This window comes from Callithrix jacchus, chromosome 12 (assembly GCF_049354715.1).
Source record: "Callithrix jacchus isolate 240 chromosome 12, calJac240_pri, whole genome shotgun sequence".
Classification (NCBI taxonomy): domain Eukaryota; kingdom Metazoa; phylum Chordata; class Mammalia; order Primates; family Cebidae; genus Callithrix; species Callithrix jacchus.
In genome coordinates this window covers 21,726,028-21,737,828 of record NC_133513.1, presented here as the reverse complement: position 1 = coordinate 21,737,828, position 11,801 = coordinate 21,726,028, and the positions used below count along the sequence as shown (strand labels likewise).

Genomic DNA, 11,801 nt, shown 5'->3' with positions numbered 1-11,801 from the left:
ATGGTCGGCCCTAGGAGGAGGAACGCTTTGTTCTCACTGGAGGTAAGTCCTGCTTTAAGTCCCGGCAGGCTTTCTCCTAATCCTGGGAAATCTTGACCCACTGGGCTTCCTAGGGTTTTTTGTTTCTGGAAATTTTCAGAACCCAGCAAGAAGTATGGACCCTGGCCATTGTCAAGTTCCCCAGTTACCACTCTATGTCCAGCTCAGCCATGCTTCCAGTCATCTCCCAAGCTCCAGGCCTATAGATGCCTCACTCTCCCTTGACCCAGATGCTCCCACCAGTGAGCCAGGTCTCTACTTGGGATCTCATCTCTAAGAATCACCAGCCCTGGGTGCACCCTATCCCTACTGTCTCATGCATACTCACTGTATCCCTGCCAGAAACAAATCTCTATTTTCGACTGAAGTCTTGCAGAGGTTGTAGGAAGTTTTCCAAAGATTTGCCCATTCAGGGAAAGGATTTCCCAGAAAAGTAAATACCATCTGAATGTTGGCAGGCTTTTTGCAGCTCTTTCTTCCTGCCTCACAACCCCCCAGCTTCCATTGATTTATTTATTCATCCCTTAATCCTCTACTGAGTACCCCTTGTGTGCCAGATTCTGTGCTAGGAGCAAGGAACATGGGACTCAGTTTGGCATGGTTTCACACTCACAGAAACCTGCATGCAAAGAGGACATTTCAGGGGGCTCTTAGCAGCACTAGTGCATAAAACTAAGAAAGGGAAGCCATTACCTTTGTGTGCAGGTATTCACAGTCACCGTATCCATCTTTCTCTATCCAATCTCCAGAGAGCCTCTACCTCCACCTGAGCAGGGACCATCTTGAGACCCTTCTAGGACATTCTGCAGTACCAACCAGCTCTAAGCTTGCCTTTGGTTTGCTTACTGTTAACTTCATCCCCCTGGCAAGTCTCCTACTTCCATTATCTCACTTCATCTGTCCACAAGTCACACCTACTTTGAAACAATGCAGCTCTTCATAAAGGAAATCAACAGTTCTGTTTCTGAAAACATAGACCTATGCCCTGATGTTACCTGGGTCTTTCCTTTCCCATAGCTGCATGGGAAGTCTGCATACAGCAGAGTGAGCTGCATGCCTCACCTTATGGAAAGGATGGTGGGCTCTGGCCTCCTGTGGCTGGCCTTGGTCTCCTGCATTCTGACCCAGTCATCTGCGGTGCAGCAAGGTAAGTATTCTGCTCACCTGGCATCTCAGATGTCAAGGGGAGTGAGGACAGAAGCACAGAGAAGGTGGCTCAGGTAAGGAAGAGGGATTGGCAGTTCTAAAGCAAAAACTCAGAGCTAGAAGTCAAGGGAAACATAAGGAGAAAAAATGGAAATCAAGTCACAATCTCTCAAAGAGCCCAATCAGAAATTCTCCTGAAAGGACAGTGGGAGCCAGTTAACATGATTTCTTATGCCCATATATTTGGGAGATCAGAGAGCCCAGATTAAAGAAGATCAAGAAATATATAACCCAGTCACCTTGCACTGGTAAGTGCCTTCTCCTTTTCCTGAAAGGACTAGATTAAGTGATCTCTTTTGTGTTTTCCAAATATCTATGAATTGGGCAATTCAGATACTTGCAGAAAGGAATCTCAGGTTTAGAATTAAAGTGCAAATTTCAGCCCTGTGGAGGAGGGTGGGTGAGGGAACTGAGCTCATTGGGGACTTCCAGTGGAAAAATACAGGGTGTGCAAGAAATAGTTCAAGAATAACAAATGCAGTGATTGCTTGTTTTAAAATAAGTAAATGCATGAGCAAAGATTGAAAATCTCTTTTTCAGAAAGGCCCCTATAATGTGTATTATAAGCATGTGCAAAGCTTGAAAATCTCTTTTTCCCTTTAATGTGTGTTATAAGCACATGATCATGTGTGTGCACTTAGCTCCTCCTTCTGGCATCCACAGCATTCAACAAATCAGAACTAGAAAAGAGAATTAGCTTTGACCCTGGTGCTGTGCTTGGCATTTTACACGTATTATCTCATTTAATCCTCTAACAATTGTTTAAGGCTTTCTTTCCCCAAATGAAGCGTATATATCCCAAGATGATTCTGGGGGTGCCTGGCAAACTCTTAACAAGTTTTTAATTGCTGTGTGTTTATTTTTATGCATATCTAAAAAATATGACTAGTACACGATATATATGTTGTCACAGATGTTATTCTTTAAGACGAAACTAATTCTTAAAGAAGAATCATTGAAAGAAATGTTTTAAGTCAATAATAGGACAGGCAAACACATGTATGGCAACATGACCCAAGGCATAGGAACAGATAAAGTTTGAGAACCACTAGTTCACAGGTGTGGTTTTGTCAATGAGTCTCAGGGGACTTAAGTCACCTGCCGAGGTCACCCAGCCAGCAGGTGTGGAATTGGATATAAACTCAGCCTGACCAGCCTGTGGTCTTCCTCCTTCACTTCTCTTCTCTTCATATGTCAGTTTCTAAAACTATTTTTAGAAATGGTAGCTCAATAATCCAACATGGTCTTATTAGATCAGTGATTCTCACTTGGGGGTAATGTCCTCCAGGGGACATTTGGCAATGACTGGAGACCACTTTGGGCATGCTGCTGGGATCTGGTAGGTAGAGGCCAAGGATACTCCCAAACACTCTACAATGCACAGGATGGCTCCTCCAATAAAGAATGACCCAGCCAAAATGTCGACAGTGCCAAGGTTGGGAATTCTCGTGTGTTTACTGTGCTACTGGTATGGAAAAACATCTATGCTCCATTACGTAAAAAAAAATGCAAGTGAAAAAAAGATGTTGCACAGAATTAAACATCTTTATTTGTAAGAAAGCAATATATTTTAAACATGCCTAGGAATAGTCTGAAGGCTATAGAACAAATTTATGGTTACTTCTGGGTATGAGACGGGCTTGTGACAACTTTCATTTCTGCTTTATTCATTTTAATGATGTTTGAGGTTCTTTTTCAGTGAGCCTGTATTACATTTATAATGAGAAAAACAAATAGTGCTTAAACAAGGCTGCTGTACGTGGATGCACAGGAAAGAACTTCGTTACTCTGAGGTGGGGAGGGAGGCTGTGCAGGCTGGTGGCCCTGATGTCCTCAATGCCTATAAAATACCACAGAAGGTCCTCACTGATTATTCTGACCCCAAGGTGATGAAATTGGTGTTTAATTAATGGATTTTGTATGTATTATCTCATTGGAGTCCTTAGCATAGCCAACACAGAGCATGGAGAGGAAAAAATCCTGAAGGTTGTGGCATTGCTTAGTAAACTCAACTACACTCTGTCACTTTCCCAGGTTATGGAAACCCTGCTGCAGCCAGTTCCTATGGGCTAGACTTGGACTGCAGAGCTGACAACTGTTTTGACCCCTGTCAGAACTACACCCTCCTGGATGAATCCTTCCGAAGCACAGAGAACACAGAAAGGACCCAGGGCTGTGATAACAACATGAGCGGCTGGTACCGCTTTGTAGGGGAAGGAGGAGTGAGGATGCCGGAGACCTGTGTCCCTGTGTACCGATGCCAGACAGATGCTCCCATGTGGCTGAACGGCACCCACCCTGCCTTTGGGGATGGCATCATCAGCCGCACTGCCTGTGCCCACTGGAGTGGCAACTGTTGTTTCTGGAAGACGGAGGTGCTGGTGAAGGCCTGCCCTGGCGGGTACCATGTGTACCGGTTGGAAGGCACTCCCCAGTGTAGTCTGAGATACTGTACAGGTGAGCAGCAGAGCCTGGAGAAGGCAGCTACGCAGCCAATGAGATGCCCCCCAGCCTCAGTAGAGTGAGTGGAGCAAGTGAAGAGGAGACAGGAGAGGATGCAGAGGAGCCTCTGCTCAGCTCCTGCCCAGGAGAACGTAACACAGGGGTTGCCAGACCTTCCGACACTTCAAGTAAAGCCAGAAATTCCCATTCAAGGGTGAAATCCCCCAGTTTATAAATGTGTGTAGCATAAAATCTAGAACTCGTGCTCATTCAGATTTTGTCTCCATTTGTGCAGTTTAATTTGCCTCCCTGAGCCTCAATGTTCTGAGCTGAATAAAAGTGGGTAAAGGCAAAAATAACAGCTAACACATAATGCTCATAATGTCCCTGTTGCTATCCTAAGTACTTCAAATGCATTAACTCATTTGATCCTCTCCCCCCGTTCCATGAGATAAGTGCTACCTAATTACCCCAATGAGGGGCACAGAGAGATTAAGGAGCTCTCCTAATATCACAGAGCTGGAGCATGGTAGAGCTGGGATTTGAACTTGGCATTCTAGCTCCAGCATCCATGGGCTTAACCACTATGCTGTGCTTTCTCATGTTGATTGAATGGACTAATACACACATTGTCCTTAAAATAGAGTCTTGCCTGTAATAAGTGTTCAGGTGGCAGCTTCAGGGTTCTCACTTATTCTACTGGACTGGGAGTCAGGAAATCTGAGTTTGAGGCTTGATGCTTCCACTAAGTATTGCACAACCTTGGCAAGATTCTTGTGCCCTGGTGGAGTGAAAGAGTTGGACTTGGGGGCCTCAAGTCCACCCCACACTGCATCCTGATCTTCTCCCTCCATGCGCCATCCCCTAGACCCCTCCACTGTGAAGGACAAATGTGATAAGGCCTGCCGCCCCGAGGAGGAGTGCCTCGCCTTCAACAGCACCTGGAGCTGTTTCTGCAGACAGGACCTCAATAGCTCTGGTGAGCGACTTACTGGGCCAATGATTACCATCCTGAGTGGGCAGGGCAGGAGGGAGGGACAGTAAGGTATAAAGCCAAGTTAGAGGGTGACAATAAGGTATAAAGCCAAGTTGGGGACCTGGACCTGAAGTCAAGGGAATGTGGGCTCTCCAATCCACTTGCTGTAAAGCCAGTGGGTTTGCTAGGATAGCAGAGCAGGGTTGGAGCAAACTTCCAGGCCAGCTGCTGGGGCACGGCCTCATGAAATGGTTCTGACATTGGCAGGCTTGACCCCTGAGGGATGAATGCACTGAAGACAAGAATGCTGAAAGTGTGGGAGCTATGTTTTCATAGCCACAGGGTCTTCATGTCAGGGACTGGGGCAGACTTCTGGGGACAAGTCACTACTGTCTCTGAGACTGAATGTCCTCATCCGTAAAATGAGGATAAGGTAATCATAAGACCCACCATACAGGGCTATTGTGAGAACTAAATCAGAGCAGTCCAATTGGGCAGGCTCAAGAGGTGATGAGTTTCTTGTCCCAGAAGGCGACCAAGCAGAGTGAGATGGCTCACAGGTAGAGATGTCATAGACAAATAAGCACTAAGCCCTGGATGGGGGATGGACGAGCCTCGCACTGAGATTATTTTCCTCCATCGCTGAACTCTAACAAGTGCCTTTGATCTTGCCCTTGGCACCAGCATGTCTTCCTCTGAGCACACACTCAGTCCCTATGGAAGACAGTGTTCTAAGCAGCAGGACAAGAAGGAGCATGACACATTTGGAAAGCGGGGCTGCAGTGTGAACAGAGTGATGCTTAGATGTGCTCAGCAGAAGCAGCCTGGGGAATGAGGGGCAGGGAACAACCACAACCTTGATCTCCTTGAAGACTTTTTCTGCTCATTGGGTGGATGAGGCCCCAGAGAGTCAGTGTGGTTTTCCGGGGTTTGGACCCATCACAGTCAGACTTTCAGCTTTGGGATGCCCTCCCTGTACCTGGATGGGCTTCAAGGACATCCTCAGCTGACTGAGTGAGCAGGTGTCTTCCTCACATCTTCATCAGCGGCCAGTGGTAGCTGTCCAGTGAGACACATCCCTCTGTGATCTGACTTTCTCTTCCTTCTCCATCTCCCACACCCCCTTCTCATTTTAGGTTCCTGCACCTCTGAACTCTGCAGTTCCACAAATGCACCATCCCCTCTATCCCATCTCCGTGCTTTGCCTCTGCTGTTCCTTTAGCCTGGGCTCTTTTCACTTGCTTTACTCACTTGCAAAACTCCCACCCTCCTTTCAAGTTTCAGTTCACTATAATTCCTTCCCTGGCCTCATCAAGAGACTTAGATAGACCTTCTCATGTGCTCCCCTGGAATCTGTATATACTTCTGTCTGTATCTTTATCATATTGAGGTATAATAAGCTATTGGTATGTTGGTGTTTACACAAGACCAAGAAATCCTCATGGGCCGAGTCCATATCTTACTTTATTTTGAATGCACCTAGTACTTGAGAAGGTGGTTGGTAAAGTGGCTCATGCCTGTAATCCCAGCACTCTGGGAGGCCAAGGCAGGCAGATTGCTTGAGGTCAGGAGTTTGAGGCAAGCCCAGCCAATATGGCAAGACCCTGTCTCTATAAAAATACAAGAATTAGCTGGGTGTGGTGGTGCACGCCTGTAATCCCAGCTACTTGGGAGGCTGAGGCAGGAGAATCTCTTGAATCCAGGAGGCAGAGTTTGCAGTGAATTGAGATTGTACCACTGCACTACAGCCTGGGCAACACAGTGAAACTCTGAGAGAGAAAGAGAGAGAGAGAGAGAGAGAGAGAGAGAGAGAGAGAGAGAGAGAGAGAGAGAGAGAGGGAAGGTGGTTGGTAAATATATGCTCAATCAGTGCATCCATGAATGTAATAGAAACTGTATTATTAGTAGTACACGATTTGTCTCCCCTATTCAAATGTTAGCTCCATAAGAGTGAGAATTTTGTCAGTTTTGATAAGTGTTGTAGCCCCAGTGCCTGGCAGATAGTAGACACTCAAGAAGTTGTGTGTTGAATAAATGTTGAGTTAATGAATATGATAGCTCTGAACCTGGTCAGATGTGCTGCCTCAACAAGGTAGCATATATCTAACTTTGATTCTAGTATGGAATGCAAGTTTATTCTGCCTCCCCAAATAACCCAATCCCCAAGGGAAACTAAACTGAAAAATCTTAGCCAAGCCTGCATATAGGATGCTTGGAAATCTTGAATACGGGGACTGTTTGCCAACCTCACCTATTGCCAGTCTAGGCATGAATTTCATCTGGATCCCAAGGACCATCTAGTCTACATAATCTTCTGGGTCATGGAGAGTTTACCAAAGAGTAGGGAAAGTGGGCTTCCAGACTTGTATCCATTTCACTTGCCTTCATCTCTGCTTTGCAGATGTCCACAGTTTGCAGCCTCAGCTGGACTGTGGGGCCAGGGAGATGAAGGTGAAGCTGGACAAATGTTTGCTGGAAGGTGTGGGTTTGGGGGAGGAGGTCATTGCCTACCTGCGAGACCCAAACTGCAGCAGCATCATACAGGCAGAGGAGAGAAACTGGATATCTTTGACCAGCCCTGTTCAGGCTAGTGCCTGCAGGAACATTCTGGAGGTAAGTGGCTTTCACACCACTGCTGCCAGAAGGTATGTTTGGGCTGATGGGACCTATCATAGTAGCTCTGAGATCTTGGACAAGCCACTTAGCTTTCCTGGGACCCCAGGGTTATGTGAGAGTACCCTTGTTAGTTTACTAAAAAGCTTAGTATAAGTCTGACATGTGAGTTTCATAAATGTAAGCTACAATTATGATGATTTTAATTAGGGCTGTTGGGCGAGGGATACACAGAGAAGCAAGCTTGTTGATTCCTGACTCTTCCCAAGGGTCAATAATTTATTGTTCTAGTTTTTTATCTGGTGTCCTCATTCCCCTTCCCATAAAGTGTCAGTAACACTGAAGGAGGAGCTCCCTTTACCTCCACGAGTTCAGAAGGCAGGGTGGCTGCATGGTTGAGCACATTGACTCTGGAAATCAGATCTGGATTAGAGATACACCTACACACACATACACATAAAGATCTGTGTGGTTTTGTTTTTATGCCAAAGAGAAATCAAACCCATGTCATCTACAAAAACACCCTCTCCTTGGTCAGTGATTTCATCATCAGAGACACCGTCCTCAACATCAACTTCCAATGTGCCTACCCACTGGACATGAAAGTCAGCCTCCAAGCTGCCTTGCAGCCCATTGTAAGGTATGGCATCGACCCTTGCCCTTTGACCCCTAACCCTGGCAATGGTCACATCACACTCACTTCAAGTGCAGTCTATGATGTCCACACCATACTGCCAACCTCCTCCAGAAGCTTCTAGTCATTCAATCATTCATTCCACAAGCATCCAGTGATTGTATATTAAAGATGTTCAGCATGAACAAGGCAGACATAGATTATTCTGTGAATATTAGAGATTCTTTTAACTATGCAATTCAACAACATGAAATGGCGCTTACTAAATGTGCTAGAAAACAAAAACACAGGGCAAGTTCATTCACCTTGAGGGACAAAAGTATTAAAAAACTAATTAAGTCAATAATTATTTACAAGCGAGATGGATGTAATGTAGGAGAAATGTGGGATGCCTTGGGAACAGAGAAAGGGGTCCCAGATCCCTGTTGGTAGTGGATTTAATGGAGACAGGACAGCTTCCCTGCAAACATGAGATTTAAGCAGAGACCAGCTTTTAATTGATAAGCAGCACCCCTGTCCCCAGCAGAAATAGCATCAAATAGCAGTTTGGGAGAATTCTATGTGAGCAGGGGCTTTTGTCTGTTTTGTTGTGTTTCTGTTCCAGAAATGGGGCCCTGATGAATCAGTTCTTTAGCATTCCTAGGCTTGCCAGGGGACTTTCTGGGGTGTCAAAAAATCCGAGTGCCCATCTCATTCCTTATTGCCCCCCGGGCTCACAAAGCAGCAGGATCAGAAGGATTAGAAATTTTCTAATTCAGTGGTTTGCAGATGGTATGGTGCTGGGGCTCCTGGTTCATAAAAAATCAAAATGAAAGCCATTTATCTTGTTAAAACTGGGGTTTCACTAAAGACTGTGGGATGGAGGGAAGAGATCTGCTGCTAAAAAATGTGAACACACAGAACTGGTTCTGAGCCCCGCTCTCCAAGTGAGAAGATGGAGGTATACACTCATTTATTCCTTCAGTGAGGGAGATAGGTGTAACCTCTCGTGCAGGGAGGGTTGGTGGAAATCCTGAAGGCAGATGTGTCTGTCAAGTTGAGTGCCTGGAAGCTAATTAATGCTTAGTTTAAATGAATGATCCAATAGTTCACTTAACGATCGTGTGCCGTTGGCTTCGTAAACATGTTAAGTAAGTGCAGGGCTTGATTTATGCTGTTCTCTCTGAGGTTCCCACTCTTGTGGCTTTCCTTTTCTCAGTTCCTTGAACCTCAGTATGGGCGGGGATGGAGAGTTCACTGTCAGGATGGCCCTCTTCCAAGACCAGAACTACACAAAGCCTTACGAAGGGGTTGCAGCTGAACTGTCTGTTGAGTCCATGCTCTATGTGGGTGCCATCTTGGAGCAAGGGGACACCTCCCAGTTTAACCTGGTGTTGAGGAACTGCTATGCCACCCCCACTGAAGACAGAGCTGACCCTGTGAAGTATTTCATCATCAGAAACAGGTAACGAGCAATTCTGGAATTACCATTTGGCCTTATTAACATTTATAGGAAAATGTTCATCTCATCCATTCCCTAGCAGATGTGTAAGTTGTACTACATATCATAACCACACTCTTTGACCCAGAAATATCATTCCTGAAATTTTAGCCTAAAGTATTACTACCAAATAGGTAGGTGGGGTAAAGAAATGTCAATATTTTCCATTTTAGTGTTCTCGATAGCTTTGGCAACAGGCTCATTGTTCAAAACTAGGGGATCAATGTGGTAGTGATGGATTATTACCCAGAAGTGAATGCTGGTCAATATGAAAACAAGACGATAAATGTGGGATGGAGTGTTATTGAACACTGCTGACAAAAACAAGGGAAAATGCATTTCTAGAGATCATGATTTAAATCATAGTAATACTCCTGGCAGTATTTGTCATTGAGATTAGCTGTGTGCCAAGCAATATACGTGGATTCTCTGATTAAATGCTCACATCAGTCTCATGAAGTAGATATTACTGTCTCCACTTTACAGATAAGGAAAGTAAAGTTCAGCAAGGATGAGGAACTTGCCCATAATCACTTAGCTAGAATGTGGGTTGGGCTAAAATACAAGACCAGTCTGTTTCACTCCAGAGACTGTGCCCCCAGAGAATTTAAGCCATGTGAGCTTATGGATAACATCTTGGAGCAAACAGAGGAATAGAAGTCCATGTGGTGATGGAGGAGGTCTGAGAGCTCTTTAGTTTTCTCCACTGCTGTTTTTAGTAGTCACACCTTTGCCCTGTCACCCTCCCAGCTGCCCAAATCAACGTGATTCCACCATCCACATGGAGGAGAATGGGAGGTCCTCTGAAAGCCGGTTCTCAGTTCAGATGTTCATGTTTGCTGGACATTATGACCTAGTTTTCCTGCATTGTGAGATTCATCTATGTGATTTTCGTCATGAACAATGCCAGCCTGTGAGTGTCTCTTTGGACTGAACTCTTCAGAGCCTGGCATAGAGCCTGGTACCTGATAGGCTCTCCATATATATTTATTGAAATTATGAATGGAGGCCAGGTGGGAAGAAGGGGAAAGAAAGGGAAGGGAGGGGAGGGGAGGGGAGGGGAGGGGAGGGGAGAGGAGGGGCGGGAAGGGGAGGAGAGGGAAGGGGAATCAGAAAGGGAAGGGAAGGGGAAGAAAAGAGAGAGGGAGAAAGGAATACAGGAGGGATGGAAAAGGAAAGGAGGGAAGAGGAGGAAAGAAGGAAAAAGCAGGATGAAGAGATGGAAAGAGATGGGCAGGTATATGGATGGGAGGGAAGGAAAAACAAAAGATGAATAGGTAGACTCTAGGCCATCTAAAGGCCCATTTCTAAGCAATTTTTGTGTTTCCAGGAGGCAGATTTGATAAGGAAATCTGTCTACTAATTTCCACTGGCGTGTGTGTGTGTGTGTGTGTGTGTGTGTGTGTGTGTGTCTTTTGAGACAGTCTCGCTGTGTTACCAGGCTGGAGTGTAGTGGCACTATCTTGCCTCTGTCTCCCAGGTTAAAGCAATTCTCCTGCCTCAGCCTCCCGAATAGCTGGGACTACAGGTGCATGCCACCATGCCCAGCTAATTTTTGTATTTTCAGTAAAGATGGGGTTTCACCATGTTGGCCAGGACGGTCTTGGTCTCCTGACCTTGTGATCCACCCACCTCGGCCTCCCAAAGTGCTGGGATTACAGCCATGAGCCACCACACCTGGCCTGGCATGTTTTAAATGATGATAATCATAGATTACTTTTTTGGTGCTTGCTCTTTCTAATTTAACTCTCAGAACATCCCTTTAAGTAGATTATTTTACCTACCCCACTGTGAGGTTCAGAGAAGTTTTTGCCCACAGAGCCACACGCAGTTAGAAAATATCAGAGCCAGGATGTGCCCCAGCCAAGAGGTGATTCCAGTGCCCCTGCTCTTGCCTGCATTTGGCATTGCCGGTGAATAGTTGGCATTTTCCAAGTGCTTACCTTGTGGCCACATGTTTCAGGCACATCTCGTTTTCATCTTCACAACCAGGTAGGTATTATTTAGTTATTGTAGAGTGGCAAAGTCATTGGCCCCAAATTACGTAGCTTAAGAAAAGTCTCCACTTGATGAGATTCAAAGCCAGATTTGTTTGAGATGACAGTAATAATTTTTTAGATTGAGATAACCACAGCATCAGAAGTAGGGCCATAGCATGAACTAGTTCTGGACCCAGTTCTTGGTCCAGAGCTGCCCATTGCAGGACCAGTCAAGATAGAATCCAGGCATTTAAATTTTGATTAATGAGAGTTCATTATCCCCACAGTCTTGCTCAAGAAGTCAAGTCCGCAGTGATGTACTGGCCATAGACCTAGCCCGGGTTCTAGATTTGGGACCCATCACTCGGAGAGGTAAGTGGCCAAATCCCAGTGATGAGACCAGCTGGCTGAGTGTTGACAGTTAACCACAGA

The 11,801-nt window shown here is 45.6% G+C and overlaps 1 protein-coding gene across 2 annotated transcripts in view; it reads left to right on the top strand.

Annotated features, from left to right (window-relative positions):
* Positions 1–11,801, top strand: part of GP2 (glycoprotein 2) — a 34,677-nt gene continuing 22,876 nt past the window's right edge. For both annotated transcript variants that reach the window (XR_013524331.1, XM_002755950.6), the window contains exons 1-9: positions 1–42; positions 1,057–1,186; positions 3,280–3,702; positions 4,556–4,666; positions 7,065–7,276; positions 7,768–7,916; positions 9,109–9,354; positions 10,141–10,303; positions 11,657–11,741. Coding sequence is in view for 1 of the 2 variants with exons in the window: in XM_002755950.6 (XP_002755996.5) it covers positions 1–42; positions 1,057–1,186; positions 3,280–3,702; positions 4,556–4,666; positions 7,065–7,276; positions 7,768–7,916; positions 9,109–9,354; positions 10,141–10,303; positions 11,657–11,741 (1,561 nt within the window). In the remaining variant the exon portion in view is untranslated. The remainder of the gene's footprint in view (positions 43–1,056; positions 1,187–3,279; positions 3,703–4,555; positions 4,667–7,064; positions 7,277–7,767; positions 7,917–9,108; positions 9,355–10,140; positions 10,304–11,656; positions 11,742–11,801) is intronic.